The 19506-nt window shown below is 44.4% G+C and overlaps 1 protein-coding gene across 8 annotated transcripts in view; it reads left to right on the forward strand.

The window, feature by feature from the left end:
* Positions 1-19506, forward strand: part of LOC142254635 (5-hydroxytryptamine receptor 3A-like) — a 99700-nt gene that overhangs the window by 68274 nt on the left and 11920 nt on the right. For all 8 annotated transcript variants that reach the window (XM_075325792.1, XM_075325795.1, XM_075325798.1 and 5 more), the window contains one exon: positions 11518-11672. In XM_075325792.1, the coding sequence (XP_075181907.1) occupies positions 11518-11672 (155 nt within the window). The remainder of the gene's footprint in view (positions 1-11517; positions 11673-19506) is intronic.

Genomic DNA, 19506 nt, shown 5'->3' on the forward strand with positions numbered 1-19506 from the left:
TGCCGATTTTACAAGTCTTCCCACCTACAAAGAATTAAAAGGTCTATCATTTTTATCGTAGGTACACTTCAACTGTGACAGAATAAAAAAAAAATACAGAAAATCACATTGTATGATTTTTAAATAGTGAATTTCCATTTCATTGCATGAAATAAGTATTTGATACAATAGTAAAATAACGTAATTTTTGGTGCAGAAACCTTTGTTTGCAATTACAGAAAGTCAGACGCTTCCTGTAGTTCATGACTAAGTTTGCACACACTGCAGCAGGGTTTTTGGCGACTCCTCCATACAGATCTTTTCCATATCTTTCAGGTTTCAGAGCTGTCCGTGGGCAAAATTGAGGTTTAGGTGCCTCCAAATATTTTCTATTGAGTTCAGGTCTGGAGACTGGCTACGTCACTCCAGGACCTTGAAATACTTGTTACAGAGCCACACCTTAGTTGCCTTGGCTGTGTGTTTTGGTTCAATATTTCGGGTCATTGTCATCCTGAAAGACCTCAAACACAACACATTTTCAATGCTCTTACTGAGCGAATGAGGTTGTTGAACAAAATCTCTCAATACATGACCCCATCCATCCTCTCTTCAATATGACATAGCCTTCCTGTTCCCTTTGCAGAAAAGCACCCCCAAAGTATTATGTAGTCATCCTTCTTCTTCCTCTGAACACGGCGAATGGAGTTGACAGCAAAAAGTTCTATTTTGGTCTCATCTGATCACATAACCTTCTCCCTTGCCTCCTCTGGATCATAAAGATGGTCATTGGTGAACTTCAAACATACCTAGACATGTGCTGGTGTTAGCAGGGGGACGTTCCTTCCACAAAGTGGCCTTTAGAGGGTTTTACATAAAAGGTTTGTTTGTAATTTTAACCCACCTAGTCTTCCTGCTTCCTAGCGCTCCTACTGTGTTTTTCCAAAAATAAGACACTGTCTTATATTTTTTTTGCCCCCCAAAAAAGCACTAGGGCTTATTTTTGGAGGAGGTCTTATTCTTGGAGAAACATGGTTGGGGGTAAGTTTACCCCCCAAAAAAGCAGACCCCCCACTTCCCAGGAGACTCATACTCACCAGACCAGGACGTCTCCGTGGTTCCCAGGTCCTCCTGTGATCTCCGGTCGGTGCTGCACGCCGTACTCCCCTGCTGCTAGCTGACATACTGACACACACAGCAGATCACAGGCACACACAGCAGATCACACACAGCAGATCACTCACACACACACACTCACACACACACAGCAGATCGCAGATATACACAGCAGATCACACACACAGCAGATCGCAGATATACACAGCAGATCACACACACAGCAGATCGCAGATATACACAGCAGATCACACACACAGCAGATCGCAGATATACACAGCAGATCACGCACAGCAGATCACAGGCACACACAGCCATCACAGATACACACATCCGATCGCAGGCACACACAGCCGATCACAGATACACACATCTGATCACAGACATACACAGACGATCACAGATACACACATCTGATCACAGGCATACACAGCCGATCACAGATGCACACAGCAGATCACACACACAGCAGATCACACACACACACAGCAGATCACACACACACACACAGCAGATCACACACACACACACACACATCACATCACATCACATCCAGCACTTACGGCAGCAGGGAATGAAGCAAGTCACGTGTCCGGCCGCAGCTCCTGTTTGTCGTGCTGCACTGCCTCTCAGGATTCTCCCGGCGAGAAGAGATCGGTGTCGCTGGATGAGGTGAGTGTGTATGCGATCCGATGTGTGTGCGATCCAATGCTTCTGTGTGTGTGATTTGATGTTTACGTGTGATCCGATGTTTGTGTGTGTGTGTGTGTGATTTGATGTTTGTGTGTGCGATCTGATTATGTGTGCGATCTGACTGTGTGTGCGATCCGATGTTTGTGTGTGAGATCTGGTGTGTGTGTGAGATCTGGTGTGTGTGTGTGTGTGTGTGTGAGAGAGCTGCTGTGTGCGGGTGTGTGATCACTGCAGGTCCTGCCGCTCAGTGTCGGGTGAGTGTAATTGCTGGGTGCCGCTGTGTATAATGAAGTGTCCTGCAGTATCTGTAACTTTTTAGCTGCACAGACACTTCATTATTGATCCGCGACTAGGGCTTATTTTCGGGGGAGGGCTTATATTTAAGCCTTTCTCCGAAAATGCTGAAAATCCCTGCTAGGGCTTATTTTTGGGGGAGGTCTTATTTTTGGAAAAACACGGTATCTGACCGCCACCCTGCTATCTTCATTTTCACCCTAGTTTGGCAGCATTGCTGCCCTTGCATACCCATATAAATGAAGCCTCCATTTGGAAAGGCCACAGCTCAGCGATCAAGAGGTGATGAGCACATGCAGACATTTCTGCAAATATGATGAAGAAAAGGACCTCTCACAAGAAACATCAAAGCAAACTGGGACAAAGTAAACAATTTCTCAACCAAGAAGAAATATTATAGGTTGCAGGATGCAACATTGTTGGACAGAGGGCAGTGGTCGAATAGCACAATGGAAAGGAACTGTTTTGGATCAAGTACCAGTCAACCCTTCTCTTTATCTTATGAAATATGATGGATTTGATTGTCTGTATGGATTTAAGCTTCACAAAGATGAAAGGGTGTCTGCTCTCAAAGTTCTACCAGTTGCATCATCCCGAATCATCCTGAATCAGCGATGCTCATTTAGCAGGGGGGTGGCACCGGGAACACCTGCAGGGAACACCTCCATGAAGACAACCTGCCTTTTTGTGGCACTTCACGGTTGTCATAGAAAGAAAGGGTATCTTCTTTTTCATGTAGACTGTAACAACATCATCAGACTTGGAGTGACTCATTTTCACCCTAGTTTGGCAGCATTGTTGCCCTTGCATACACATATGAATGAAGACTCCATTTGGGAATTGCCAACATAACCTCCTTGGCTTCCTCCTCCTCCTTATCTGCTGAGCTACACAGCTGCATGCCTCTGGGTTCACACCAAGTGGGATCTACAACTTCATCATCAGGCTCTATGTTGTCCCACACCTCCTCTTCCTGACCTGACATCTAAGGTATCTGAGTCTCATCATCATCACCTCCACCCCCAGGGGTTAATGTCAGTTGACAAGGGTCGGGATCCTGCTGGAACCCTAATTCATCTGGGCCAGGATCCAACTCACAAAAATTTTGGGCATTGGTGCAGATGTTTTCTTCCTCTTCAGTCTGGGAATCTTTTGGAGTGGACTTATGATGCCCATGGGATAGAATGTGTGAACAGCTCTTGAGACTTCAGTCAGTTTGCCACTTGGCGATTTGTTATGTGTGTGCAAACAAGTGTAATTGGGGTGGCATCTCTAAGGAATGAACTCTAGGTGATGTTGAAGTGCAGGAAGAGACGGAGAGGCCACTTGATGCAGCACTTGCCATCCACTCCAGCACCTGCTGTTTGTCAGGCTCATTTCAAAGTTGAAGTGATGTGTGGCTGCCAAAGAAATATAGTGTAGTAGGCTGTCCAGTAACTGAAGTTGTTCTCATTTCTCTTGGGATAGGATGAGGCAGCTTTTGCTCACAAGACCTTCGACCAACAGAACTTCCCACACGTACACCTCCAACATTCCTCCTATGTACTCTTCCCCTTTCAAACAGATGTTTTGCAAACCTACGCTCACACCTGTCAGACACAAAATATAAATTACTTTTTTTTGCCTGAGTTGCCATTATTGTGAAGGCACTAAAATGTACCACTATCTACAAATGCATTTCACTGTATAATTTGGAGCCGACACGGAAAAGTGCCAAAAAGACCTATTTAGCTTGTTCAATAGCAAATTTTCAGCAGGCATTAATAAAAATACCTATAAATGTCTATCACTGCTGAATTTTTAGCAGGCAATTAAAATTGCCAAGAACAACTTTTTAGCTAGTTGCCTAGAAAATTTACAGCAGGCCAGGCACGGTTAACTAGCAATACCTATAAATGTGTTTGCGTAATTTTGAGCAGGCAATTAAAATTAGCAAGATTCACTTAATGCATACTTCCCTAGCAACCTTTTCGGCCATGCACTCCTAACTAGCAATACCTATAAATGTTTTCGTGTAAATTTTAGCAGGCAATAAAAATTGTCAAGAACCATTTTTTATATACTTCCCTAGCACTTAATTTAGGCCACGCACGGCAAACAAGCAATACCTATAAATGTGCTTGCGTAATTTTGAGCAGGTAATTAAAATTGGCAAGAACCACTTTTTCCACACTTCATTAGCAGCATTTTAAGCCAGGCTCTGCAAACTAGCAATACCTATAAATGTGTTTGCATACTTGTGAGTAGATAGGGTTAGAACAACCAACATGCACGGGATAGGAGCCCGTGCCATAATATGTACATGGAAATAGCCATATACAGATATAAATATAAATAAAGAAGAAAACTGTACACACGGCTTAGAAGATTTATATAAATTTATTCAATTCAAAGCTTACAAAGGTAAAAAAGATTAAAAACAGGATTTGAAATGAGAGAGCCAGCAGGTGGCGTACTCACACCACAACTCAGTAATCAGGTCTGTAAAGGCTAAATTGGCTATACCAAAGCACCGTACTAAAGTGCCTACCAGACAATGCCCATGTAATAAATTGTAAATGGCTGCCAAAAGGCATGCAAATGGTCATACAGAGCAAAGTCAAGAGGCAAAGCAGCAGGTGCCTATAACGAAGTTGAAAGACAAAATCAACATAGCATAAATCAAGGAGTCATATACCTGAGTTGTGGGGTGAGAATGCAAGAGAACCCGACCTAGGTTTCGATCTTAATGCCTTCTTCCGGGGGTGGCCTCATGTTCAAAAAGAGCGCCCTTTTATATCAGAATACACCAATAAGGGAACGGAAAAGATAGACCAATCAACTCAGCCTTTACTTTAGTCGGTATAGCAAATAACAATCCCATCACCTGATTGGTCTCCAGAGAGGCGTGACTGTTCAACAGAGGTGTGTATACAAAGTGACGTATAGTGTAACTATAGTAACTGTCAAACAAATACTGCTTAACCCCGAACTGCAAAAACATAGGCAGAAGGGGGAGAGTGACATAGGTAACAGCCAATCGGAGATACCAATCACATAGTAGGTTGCCATAAGCATAAGTACACAGGAGGGATGTCACAAGTAAGCAGCCAATGGCAAACATAACAAAGGCCGACATGATTGGTCCTCCAAACCGCTCACCGCCGGTGCATTCAGGAAGATGTGTGCACTGCGGTGGCGCCGCTTTGGTCATCGCCCGGAGTGTGGGAGAAACAACCGCAGCGTCTCATATAGTAGTGGTAAAATAGCAAAGGATCCGGCACAGCAACAGTGCAATTTGCCAAACAGCGTCCCGTAGCCGAGCGGCGCATGCGCGGATGTCCCGAGAGTCGGCACACCACGAGCGCGTTCAACCGTCGCCATAGAGACAGCCACTCCCCAAGCACGGGAAGTGGGCGTCACAAGGGCGAAGGCAAATGTGACGCGCCCAAGGTGAGGCCGAGCCACGCAGACAGGCGCGCAGGCGCACAGGCAAGCGGGAGACTGTTAGGAAAAATCAGGAGGACCAGCAAAATAATGAAATACTACAGACGATATCATATACATATACAATGCAGGCACCTGAACCGATGCAATAGATAAATAACCACATGAATAAAATAACATCCTGTACATAATACATATGTTATGCACGTCCAGGTCCGCAGTAAACATTAATGTATAATTCAAGATGACATCTTATGGGCATAGGTATTCCTATATAGTCCGTCATAGATTCGGTGTTGTAAAGGATGGATCCAATTCAGAGATTAAAGCCACCACAGAAGGGAATATACAAGTAAATACAAAAGGAGCGCATACTGAAAAATAAAGAACAAAAAATACAATTAAGAACAAATTTAAAAAAAAGGGCCAATATAGCAGTGAGCAGAACATTGGACTGAGAATATAGAGTCAGCAGTAGATGTATAGCGAGAGATCACAGAAATGGAGCAAAGCTCATACATTCATTTAAACCAAAAGGCTGGAGGGTTTTGAGAGTCCAAATCCATTTGGTTTCTTGTTGTGCAAGTAGACGGCTTACATTCCCCCCCCGAATGTTCATTACTACTTGGTCAATCCCACGTACCTTCAAAAGATGAGGATTACATTGATGAAGCAATTTAAATTGTTTCGGTAAGGTCTTCAAACCTTCATTGTATTCCTCATCTTTTGCAGCCAAGATGTCACGTACATGTTCTCTGACACGAACCTTAAGGGCCCGTGTCGTAAGACCAACATAGATACGGGGGCAGGGGCAAGTTGCATAATAGACCACTGCTTTGGATAAGCAGTTAATCCTTTTCTTAATTGCAAATGCCTTGCCGTCTGAAGAGAAAAAATCGCTGGCAACCTCAATATTTGGGCACGCAACACATGACCCACATGGTGAGCAGCCACTCGAACTGTTTCGCAAACCAAGGGAGGGGAAGGGGGCAGCAGGTTTGTCACGTTTATCGTAGTGACTCATAGTCAATAGGTCTTTAAAATTTCTTGCACGTCTAGCTACAACTGATGGTTTCTGTGGAAGATACTGGCACAAAACAGGGTCAATGGTCAAAATGGACCAATATTTTGACAAGACCTCCATCATCCTGCCCCAGTGTGAGTGGTATTGAGTGATCAGTCTTACCGTATTGTCAGACGTTTGTGTCTTCCCTCCAAAAAGGAGGTCTACTCGTGAGGCTTTTTTTGCCCTATTATAGGCTTTCTTAATAGAGCGATTGCTATAGCCCCTATCCTGGAATCTTTTTTTCAATTCTAGAGCCCTCAAATCAAACTCTGACTCCGATGAGCATATACGACGGATACGCAAAAACTGTCCGACTGGAATACCATGCACACTGTGGGCAAGGTGAGCAGATGTCGCATGGAGAACCGAATTAACCGAGGTGGATTTTCGGTACAGGTCTGTCTGTAGAAACCCGTTCTCATCACGTGTGACCAATACATCGAGGAATTCGAGGGACTTTCCATGGAACTTATACGTAAGATGTAAATTAATCTGGTTATCATTCAAGCCCTGCAAAAATAAATGTAAATCCGCGGGGTTCCCCTGCCAGATAAAGAAAATATCGTCGATGTACCGCGTCCAAAAAGGGACGCGGTCCATCGACGGCACTGAATCTGACAGGAGAAGGTCCCCTTCCCACAGCCCCAGGAACAAATTTGCATAAGAGGGCGCAAATGCCGCCCCCATTGCTGTCCCCTGGAGCTGTAGGTACAGGGACCCCCCAAAAAAGAAAAAATTGTGAGTCAGGGCGAATTCCAGAAGGTCCATGACAAAGTCCCTCTCTCTCCCAGACATATTGGACATAGACAGAAAATATGAGACCGCCCGTAGTCCGTCGCGATGTCGAATGCTAGTATATAGCAATTCGACATCGCAAGAGACCAACAGGCAGTCACTATCGACGTGCAAGGAATCGACTTTCTGCAAAAAACTACTGGTGTCCCTTAGGTAGGACGGTAGGGTTTCTACCAGAGGTTTAAGCAGAGAGTCGATATAGATACATACCCACTCCAAAAAGTTACCCACCCCAGACACTATCGGTCTGCCCGGAGGCGTAATGCTGTTTTTGTGCACCTTGGGCAATAGGTATAGTGTCGGTACCGTCGGTTCCTGAACCAAAAGGGAATCAAATAAAGTTTTCTCAATAATTCCATTATCATTATTGAGAAAACTTTATTTGATTCCCTTTTGGTTCAGGAACCGACGGTACCGACACTATACCTATTGCCCAAGGTGCACAAAAACAGCATTGGGGAGTGTCTGTCTCTATGGCGACGGTTGAACGTGCTCGTGGTGTGCCGACTCTCGGGACATCCGCGCATGCGCTGCTCGGCTACGGGACGCTGTTTGGCAAATTGCACTGTTGCTGTGCCGGATCCTTTGCTATTTTACCACTACTATATGAGACGCTGCGGTTGTTTCTCCCACACTCCGGGCGATGACCAAAGCGGCGCCACCGCAGTGCACACATCTTCCTGAATGCACCGGCGGTGAGCGGTTTGGAGGACCAATCATGTCGGCCTTTGTTATGTTTGCCATTGGCTGCTTACTTGTGACATCCCTCCTGTGTACTTATGCTTATGGCAACCTACTATGTGATTGGTATCTCCGATTGGCTGTTACCTATGTCACTCTCCCCCTTCTGCCTATGTTTTTGCAGTTCGGGGTTAAGCAGTATTTGTTTGACAGTTACTATAGTTACACTTTACGTCACTTTGTATACACACCTCTGTTGAACAGTCACGCCTCTCTGGAGACCAATCAGGTGATGGGATTGTTATTTGCTATACCGACTAAAGTAAAGGCTGAGTTGATTGGTCTATCTTTTCCATTCCCTTATTGGTGTATTCTGAAATAAAAGGGTGCTCTTTTTGAACATGAGGCCACCCCCGGAAGAAGGCATTAAGATCGAAACCTAGGTCGGGTTCTCTTGCATTCTCACCCCACAACTCAGGTATATGACTCCTTGATTTATGCTATGTTGATTTTGTCTTTCAACTTCGTTATAGGCACCTGCTGCTTTGCCTCTTGACTTTGCTCTGTATGACCATTTGCATGCCTTTTGGCAGCCATTTACAATTTATTACATGGGCATTGTCTGGTAGGCACTTTAGTACGGTGCTTTGGTATAGCCAATTTAGCCTTTACAGACCTGATTACTGAGTTGTGGTGTGAGTACGCCACCTGCTGGCTCTCTCATTTCAAATCCTGTTTTTAATCTTTTTTACCTTTGTAAGCTTTGAATTGAATAAATTTATATAAATCTTCTAAGCCGTGTGTACAGTTTTCTTCTTTATTTATACTTGTGAGTAGGCAGTATGAGATAGCAATACTTATTTACATGCTTTATTGGCAACTCTTTAGCAGGCACTACAAGTACCAATGAAAAAAATATTATTCAGCTCACCCGTATATGTATCCGCTCAGTTCAGGTGGGATGCAGGATGTCCACCGGACAGGCAGGTCCGTAGAGGCAATAGCAAGGAGACAGGATGGGACTCAGCACCAATTCCAGGATAGCAAAAATATAAATCCAACGAAAAATATATAAAAATGTAGAAACTTTATTCAATGATTAAAAATCCAAGAAAAACATCACCGGTTCCATGAAAAAATCATGGCTTGACGCGTTTCGGACACTTGAAATATAGATAAGTCCTTAATCATAAGCATCCTGGAATTGGTGCTGAGTCCCATCCTGTCTCCTTACTACAAGTACCAATGCCTATTTCTATCTGGAAATGTGCCACTTTCCCTATACTGCATGTCCCTATTCTAAACTATCGCTCTCCTATCTATCTCAACTACCTAGTGTTAAACTAATTGTCTAGCAGCCCCTGCAGCAGCACCACCAGCAGCACCTTCCCTAATGTTTGACATTCACAAAATGGTGTGACTCAACATGTTCGCAATTTATATGCACACAGACATGTGACTTAGGCAGCCAATCACAGAAGTCCTTCTGTCTGAACCTTGTGGATGTTTGCTGAGCCATGGTTGGCTGCAGCAACATCCACAAATAAAGTTAAGGAAAAAAAAATGGCACCACACGCCAAAAGGGTTCTCCCGGTCCACAGTGCCTGCCTCCTCCACTGATTTTACACATCCGACATCAGACAGCACCACAATCCTATACAACAGCTCAAAATACGAGGGCAGAAAACGAACAAAAATGAACATTACCAACTTTTGGGGAAAGTGATCGGAGTTAAAGAGCTCGAACGAACATGCTAAAGCTCGTACCAAATTTGAAATTGGCGAATCGTTTCTGAACAGGTTCGCTCAGCTCTACTTGTAAGTATAGGTAGGAAAGAGTAGCCCAGTATAGACATCTAGAAAGACAAACAGGGTAACTATCATAAAGGGGGTTAACTTTGAGATGATCGCCACTATAACATAAATTATAAATTTTCTGCACCAAAAACACATCTTGTGGCAGAAAAATGCACCAAAAACCATGCATTTTTTGGGGAATTTTTGTGCCATGCATTTTTTTTGAGAAATCAATTCCTAGAAGGTCTAAAATAAGGCAGGAAAAAATGCACCAACAATTGACATGCTGCAGATTTTTTTCTGCACCAAAAATTGCAAGGAAAAAAGCAACATGCACATCAGAATCCTGATTGACTGCAGATTTCGGCCAAAACCTGCACCAAAAATGCATCAAAAATTGCACTGTGAGCACAAGGCCTTTTACAATAATTTAGGATAAACATTTTGCTGGTTAAGCGTGCTGTGCACCACATATCGGCAAGTCGCCTGAATTGCGTTTTTGCATCGGTGTGTACGCTGGTTTAGTGTGTTGTGCATCACATATAGGTAGGTTGCATGAATTTTGCGTATTCTTTTCTTTTACGGCTTATGCAGTCTGTGTGCAATTAACAGAATCTTGTGTGTTCATTTATACTCTGCTTTACTTTTATCTGTTGTTGTCCGTCTTGCTCTCTGGGCTCTTGGCAGCTACATTCCATATATAGCATGGTAGACCCCGGTTTGCGCTTAGGATTGCTATAAGCTGTCAACCCCTTTACAATACCCTAGTGTGATTTAGCGGAATAATATCCAAGTGGATAGGAAATGCACCAAAATGGGACATAAAGTTAGGACAACATCTCCACAAATGGTTACTTACCCATGGTGATGGTGTCTTAAATATATCAACACTCTCCAACACGCGTTTCGCAATGGCTTCCTCAGTGGGCTGAGGGGATGTGTGGTTCGATGCATGTTTAAATACAACCAGCAATTAATTGGCCCCATGCAGATGTATTTTGTCGATCCCTCTTACCTTCAATTCCTCAGGGTTACAGTTTCACTTGAAATTTCGCAGGTTGACTTAAGGGACTATAAATCATCAACAATATTGTGTGTCATCTATCTGCGTTCTTCTTTGTGTCGTGGTATATTGATATTTTGATTCTTATTCATATATACTGCATAGATTATTTCTGGTTATTTCTATTTAAACAGACAACACCTTGAAAAGATCTCTATACTCAAACACCCCTTGCGTACAAGCTAGCTATCTTTTTAATAGCATTCGTGGAAAATGTCATCTGGATTAATGTATATGATGCCCACATCTTTGCCCTCAGTTATCATGGCCCCCACATGCGCTGTGGGACTCCTGAACACATCCGCCACAGAGGGCTTCCATACGCAGGTACATGGGTTCTACATGGCGTCAAAGGAAGTGTTTTCCTGACCCGCGCCTCTTTCGGGGACGCTTGATGAAGAGGACTTCTGACCAGAGCACCACCCCCCATGTGGCCAATTAAGTGGCATCCCTAATTCCTGGCTGTATTTAAACATGTATCACGCCCCACATCCCAATTATTTACTTGTGCTATTGATATAAGTGCACATGATCATCTAAGTCACGCATGAGCGTTGTTCTAGAAGTTTGCAAAATTTTAACTAAATCCACTTTTTTTGTTTCTCTACAGCTTCTGAAATGATATTTAAATCATATACTGCAGATGTCTCTAATATATCAAAAGCATCATTTAAGTGCAAAGGAGACTGGAATCTAGTAAATGCCACTGTGATTGAAGATAATTATACAACCGAAGGACAAATATATAGCAGAGTTATTTTACAAGTAAGGAATAAGCTCATTATTAGGTATCCAACAACTGAATGTTAAATATTAGGAAATCTAAAAAGGAATCCATAAATACAATCAAGCATACAATAAGACTAGGACATAGAAAAAAATTTGTATGTACAGTTAGGTCCAGAAATATTTGGACAGTGACACAATTTTCGCGAGTTGGGCTCTGCATGCCACCACATTGGATTTGAAATGAAACCTCTACAACAGAATTCAAGTGCAGATTGTAACGTTTAATTTGAAGGTTTGAACAAAAATATCTGATAGAAATTGTAGGAATTGTACACATTTCTTTACAAACACTCCACATTTTAGGAGGTCAAAAGTAATTGGACAAATAAACCAAACCCAGACAAAATATTTTTATTTTCAATATTTTGTTGCGAATCCTTTGGAGGCAATCACTGCCTTAAGTCTGGAACCCATGGACATCACCAAACGCTGGGTTTCCTCCTTCTTAATGCTTTGCCAGGCCTTTACAGCCGCAGCCTTCAGGTCTTGCTTGTTTGTGGGTCTTTCCGTCTTAAGTCTGGATTTGAGCAAGTGAAATGCATGCTCAATTGGGTTAAGATCTGGTGATTGACTTGGCCATTGCAGAATGTTCCACTTTTTTGCACTCATGAACTCCTGGGTAGCTTTGGCTGTATGCTTGGGGTCATTGTCCATCTGTACTATGAAGCGCCGTCCGATAAACTTTGCGGCATTTGGCTGAATCTGGGCTGAAAGTATATCCCTGTACACTTCAGAATTCATCCGGCTACTCTTGTCTGCTGTTATGTCATCAATAAACACAAGTGACCCAGTGCCATTGAAAGCCATGCATGCCCATGCCATCACGTTGCCTCCACCATGTTTTACAGAGGATGTGGTGTGCCTTGGATCATGTGCCGTTCCCTTTCTTCTCCAAACTTTTTTCTTCCCATCATTCTGGTACAGGTTGATCTTTGTCTCATCTGTCCATAGAATACTTTTCCAGAACTGAGCTGGCTTCATGAGGTGTTTTTCAGCAAATTTAACTCTGGCCTGTCTATTTTTGGAATTGATGAATGGTTTGCATCTAGATGTGAACCCTTTGTATTTACTTTCATGGAGTCTTCTCTTTACTGTTGACTTAGAGACAGATACAGCTACTTCACTGAGAGTGTTCTGGACTTCAGTTGATGTTGTGAACGGGTTCTTCTTCACCAAAGAAAGTATGCGGCGATCATCCACCACTGTTGTCATCCGTGGACGCCCAGGCCTTTTTGAGTTCCCAAGCTCACCAGTCAATTCCTTTTTTTCTCAGAATGTACCCGACTGTTGATTTTGCTACTCCAAGCATGTCTGCTATCTCTCTGATGGAGTTTTTCTTTTTTTTCAGCCTCAGGATGTTCTGCTTCACCTCAGTTGAGAGTTCCTTAGACCGCATGTTGTCTGGTCACAGCAACAGCTTCCAAATGCAAAACCACACACCTGTAATCAACGACAAACCTTTTAACTACTTCATTGATTACAGGTTAACGAGGGAGACGCCTTCAGAGTTAATTGCAGCCCTTAAGAGTCCCTTGTCCAATTACTTTTGGTCCCTTGAAAAAGAGGAGGCTATGCATTACAGAGCTATGATTCCTAAACCCTTTCTCCGATTTGGATGTGAAAACTCTCATATTGCAGCTGGGAGTGTGCACTTTCAGCCCATATTATATATATAATTGTATTTCTGAACATGTTTTTGTAAACAGCTAAAATAACAAAACTTGTGTCACTGTCCAAATATTTCTGGACCTAACTGTATATATATATATATATATATATATATATATATAAACACAGTATAGTATGTGTGTATGTAAATGTATAAATGTGTAAATGGAGAACCAGGTACATGCACATTTAGGCCCCCACACTCTACCAGTTCCCAAAGGGTTACATCAGCCGACCTGAAACCCTAGTCACCCCCCCTTAGGACAAGACAGGCACACCAGTGGGCGTGACCAGATGGTTAGGGCACGTCCACCCAGGGGGTCTAGACAGCCCAGGGCAGGGAAACAAGCAGAGTTTAGTTTGGAGTTCAAGTTGAGAGGAGTTGGGCTGGAGCTAAGTGTAGCTCCAGCTGAGAAGTTCAAGTTGAACGGTGCCAGGGTTGGAGCCCTGGTACCTCTGGCAAGGTGGCAGACGATAGCCATAGTCTGCAGGAGACAGGAAGACGGCTGCGGGGATCCAGAGTGGACCGGGACAGGGTAGTGGCCCGCCTGTGCAGCCACCGGATAACCGATCGGAAACCGTACGCACAGTAAGGGGGTACTCGGACCCTGAAGCCGGAACCGAAACCAGCGGCCCAGCTAATTCACCGATTGAGGGCAGAATTATAGGTTCTGTCCCAACCTAAGTCCCGAAAAGTAGACAACCACACACAGTGAAGGGATAGTGGCCACCGCCAGGGCCTGTAGATCCCACGGGTCAGCGTCAGACGGGCACGGCTCCCAAACAAAGAACCTGAGTTACACACCAGGCAGTCCCATTTTCCACAAACAGTGCAGAGTAGAAAGACTCAACTACCACACCCGGGTGAGGAAGTAAATGCACCCATCTGCGGAGACCAGCCACCACCAATTTGGTTTACCAAAGGACTTGTGTACTTCTTCTAATTGTGAGTACCATCCCTGGCCTGGCTGGACGCGCCGGCCCCTGCACCATCACTCTTCAGCGCAAAGACACTGGGCCCCGAGGCATCCATCCCTGCCCACAGAGGGGTTAACACCTTGCTGCCGCAACATCTCCCCCGGGTGTCCCATAACCGCAGCGGTGGTGTTCCACTTCACCACACACCATGGGTGGCATCACAGACAACCTCCCTTGTAAATAAAACCCCTATTTCACTCGTCAGCGGCGGAGCGCTGCTCGAGCCCAGGTCCGGTTCGCACTCGAGCCATGAAGAAGCCCCGGATCCGAGCATCACCGAGCAGCCCCTCGTGGAGGTACGGCCCCCCGCCCGCGACAAATATATATATACTGCTCAAAAAAATAAAGGGAACTCTAAAATACCTTTGTGTTGTTTAAGTGTTCCCTTTATTTTTTTGAGCAGTAATATATACAGTATATGTATATACACACACACACACACACACACACACACACAGTCATGGCCAAAAGTGTTAGAAGCCTTTAAGTTGTTGCAGAATATGAAGTATTTCCCTCAGAAAATTAATAATACACGCCCTACACCACCCCTCTCCATAATATCTCTCCCACACTATGCCATGTAAAATATCCCTCCACACACTGCTCCTCTATATAATATCTCTTCACACACACACTGTTCCTCTGTATAATATCCCCCCAAGCACTGCTCCTCTGTATATCTCTACCACACACTGCTCCTCTGTATAATACCCCCCACACACTGTTCCTCTGTATAATATCCCCCATACAAGTGGCCTCTCTTTATATATATCCTCCCACCCACACTGCCCCTCTGTATATCGTGCCACAAACACACACACACACTGCCCCTCTGTATACTATCCTCCTGGTATACATGTACCTCTCCTGGGCCCATCCTGGTATATATGTACCCATCCTGGTTTATTTGCACCCTCCTAGCATATATGTTGTCCTCCTGGTATATATGTCCCCATCCTGGGCCTCTCCTGGTATATATGTCCCTATTAAGATTTATTTGTCCCCATCTTGGTATATATATCCCCTGCTGGACTCTGTCCCCTTCCTGGTATATATCGTTCTCCTGGTACATTTTACTGACCTTCCCCAGCTCCCACGTCGCACGGCGTCATCTGTGTGTGGCGCAGCATTTCAGCTGGATTGTATGCATCCAGCTAAAGCAAGGCAGCGGCTGGGGTTAGTGGGGGGTTGTTGTCAGCAGGAGCCCCCACCACCTTTGGTGATCATCTTCAGCTTAACGATCGCTTGCCTGTCTCAGCCAGCCGCCGCCTGCATCCTCTCCCTCTCCGCCGCTCTGTTATCTGCAGCAGTGTGGTGAGTTCGCAGAGTGATGACCTCATCACAATGCTGTGTGCTGGGAAGCTGGATGATGCACCTATGCCCTGCTCTGCTCCAGTCACTTTGCCTGCAGCACACATGGCTAATTTGCATGTGACGCCCGTGAAGGGCTTCTCCTGAAACTTAGCGATGTGTTGTGGTGGCAAAAGCTACACTGCTGGGCCCCTCTTCTGTCGCTGTGCCTGGGACCCAGTGAAGAGGGGAGTCTGAGGTTTAACACAGCTAAGTAATTACACCGGCCCCCCGCTTCACTGGGCCCCCTACACCAATCATGGTTGTACTGCCCTGATGGCAGCCCTGCAGGACATACAGTATCTTTCCACATAAAAAATTTCAGAATGCCATCATTTCTCTTCATAATTTCTACTGAAACTATTCACCATTCACTTTCATCTCAGTAAATACCATATACGGAGAAATTAAAAAAAAACTTATTGGAAGAAAAAGAGAAACACTCTGAGGCTATTTTCGGATATGTTCACATGTACACTTAAAAAGGATTGACCACTGCCAAAGAAATGGCACTCCTTCAAGTGTTTGGGCCAGGGCTGTGGAGTTGGTAAGCGAAACCTCCTACTCCGATTCTTCAGTTTCCCTGAGTCCGACTCCAACTCTATATCTCTGACTCCCTCATAAATGGCTCATGTTTAAGCAAACGTTTACTGTAGTAAAATGGTGAGGTAAAGGGGGCTTTACATGCTACGATATCGCTAGCGAGCATACTCGCCCCGTCGTTTGTGCATCATGGGCAAATTGCTGCCCGTGGTGCACAATATCGCTAACACCCGTCACACGTACTTACCATCCTAGCGACGTCGCTGTGGGCGGCGAATAACCTCTTTTTTAAGTGGGAGGTTCGTGCGCCGTCACAGCGACATCACACAGCGGCCAACCAATAGAAGCGGAGTGGCGGAGACCAGCCGCATTAACGACATGCCCACCTCATTGCCGGAGGACGCAGGAACGCTGTTGTTCGTCGTTCCCGGGGTGTCACACATAGCGATGTGTGCTGCTTCAGGAACGACAAACAACCTATGTCCACAATGACCAACGAGATTTTGAAAATGAACGACGTGTCAACGATCAATGATTAGGTGAGTATTTTTGATCGTTAACACTCGCTCATAGCTGTTACATGCAATGACGTCGCTAATGATGCCGGATGTGCGTCATGAATTCAGTGACCCCGACGACATATCGTTAGATATGTCGTTATGTGTAAAGCCCCCTTAAGTGTAGAGAACAATCTCTCTACGCTAAGTTGGGTTGGTGTCAAAGCAGTAACCACATGGGCAACATCTCTAACAATCTATAAAGGAATTGCCTCATCCACAGTCAGTTTTGATGAACAGATGAACTCTTCTGCTTCTATGAGAGCAGTTGAAAAATGTTGTGGAAATCTGGTCAATCTGCTTGCTATAGGAGTGGAAGCTTTTTCCCTGCGACAATGCTTTGCCTGCTCCATGACATCGAAATACTTTTCAAAATTAAACTCCTCATCTGATGAGGATGACGATATGGCATCAGTAGCACTGGCAGGATCCTCAAGTCCTCTTGCTCTTGTCTGTCCTTTAGCCTAACTGCTACCTCAGTCAGAACTTCTTTTCCTTTAGTAAGCTGTTGATCATCCAGCAATATACAATGACTTGGGTCCATATAAACAGCTGTCAGAACAATTGTATTTCCTAATAGCTGTGTCTCGCTCCCCTTCTTTGAAGCAGAAATGCCATCTGTGATTAAACCTCCTCTTTGGGACGAGCAAAACTGCAAGTTCTTCCACTCCTTTATGAAAATGCGAGGAGTTAAATCGTTAAAGCTTGTAATTTTTTAGTCACGGTAAATATGTGATGAAGCAGTTCCTTCAATTCAGCCACCTGTATCCATTGACCTTCACTTAGTGTTACCTAAGGCTTGGTCATGTCTACAAAAAAAGGTTTCAGCTCAAGCAATCGCTCAATGATTACTTAAGTGCTGCCCCACCGAGTGGCTTGATCAACAATTGTCCCTTTTCCAGCACGTCTCTTCAAGATGGAATCAATTTTAGGGGTTAGGATAGCAATACCCAATGTCCTCACTTTGCCAATCAGAGTTCCAGCACATCCCTCTTGCAGACTATCCATTATTGCTGGCTGCAGCATGTGCACAGCGCATGTGATTAATAGGAGAGATTTGAAGCAGCTTCAACAAGTTCATCTAATTCTAAGGGAACTTTTTGATGTTCTTCTGTAGTAATATCTACAGCACAGATTCATTTCAACTAAAAGCCTAGATGTTTGGATCAGGAATAGAACAGACATTTCTGAGACATTTCATAACTTTTCCAAATTCTCATGAAAAAATATTCAGCACATATTGCATTGAACTACTGTACCCAATTTATTATATATTTTAGGAGTCGGTCCATTTTATGCCAACTCCAACTCCACCAAAGTGGACACTGACTCCGACTCCACTACTCTGACTCCACAGTACTGGTTTGGGCAACTATATCATACATGGTTTCATTGAGCCCTCCAGAACAAGAGTTGGTTTTCTCATTATTATTATTATTATTATTTATTTATAGAGCACCATTAATTCCATGGTGCTGTACATGAAAAAGGGGTTACATACAGAATACGTATACAAGTTACAGTAGTATTATTATTTATTTATAGAGCACCATTAATTCCATGGTGCTGTACATGAGAAGGGGGTTACATACAGAATACGTATACAAGTTACAGTAGACAGACTTGTACAGAGGGAAGAGGGCCCTACCCTTGCGGGCTTACATTCTATAGGATTATGGGGAGGAGACAGTAGGTGGGGTGTAGATTGGGCGGCAGCTCCGCACGGTGGTTGGGCAGTGAGTTCATTGTAGATTGTAAGCATTTCTGAACAGATGGGTTTTCGGGTTCCGTTTGAAGCTTGCAAGGGTAGGAGATAGTCTGACGTGTTGAGGCAGCGAGTTCCAGGAGACTGGGGATGCTCGGGAGAAGTCTTGGAGTCGGTTGCGTGAGGAGCGAATGAGAGAGGAGGAGAGAAGGAGATCTTGGGAGGACCGAAGGTGACGTGTTGGAGTGTAGTGGGAGATTAGTTCAGAGATATACGGAGGAGATAGATTATAGATGGCTTTGTAGGTTAGTGTTAGTAGTTTGAAGTGGATACAGTGGAAGATTGGGAGCCAGTGAAGGGACATGCAGAGAGGAGAAGCGGGGTGGTATTGAGGAGAGAGGTGGATCAGTCGGGCAGCAGAATTAAGGATGGACTGGAGAAGGGCGAGCGTGTTAGCAGGGAGGCCACAGAGGAGGATGTTACAGTAATTGAGGCGGGAGATTATGAGGGCATGCACTAGCATTTTTGCAGATTGTGAATTGAGGAAAGGACGGATTCTGGAAATATTTTTGAGTTGAAGACGGCAGGAGGTGGCGAGGGATTGGATGTGTGGTATGAAGGACAAGGCAGAGTCAAAGGTCACTCCGAGGCAGCGAACTTTGGGTACTGGCGAGAGCATGGTGTTATTTATTGTAATAGATAGATTAGGTAGAGAGTGTAGGTGAGATGGTGGAAAGATGACTAGCTCAGTTTTGGCCACATTGAGCTTTAAGAAGCGAGAGGAGAAGAAGGAGGATATAGCAGATACACACTTCGGGATTTTGGACAGCAGAGATGTGACATCTGGGCCAGAGAGGTAGATCTGAGTGTCGTCGGCATATAGGTGGTACTGGAAGCCATGGGACTTTATGAGTTGTCCCAGGCCAAATGTGTAGATAGAAAAAAGTAAGGGTCCCAGGACAGAGCCTTGAGGGACACCAACCAAGAGATGGTGGGATGAAGAGGTTGT

Source organism: Anomaloglossus baeobatrachus, chromosome 10 (assembly GCF_048569485.1).
Source record: "Anomaloglossus baeobatrachus isolate aAnoBae1 chromosome 10, aAnoBae1.hap1, whole genome shotgun sequence".
NCBI classification, from domain to species: Eukaryota; Metazoa; Chordata; class Amphibia; order Anura; family Aromobatidae; genus Anomaloglossus; species Anomaloglossus baeobatrachus.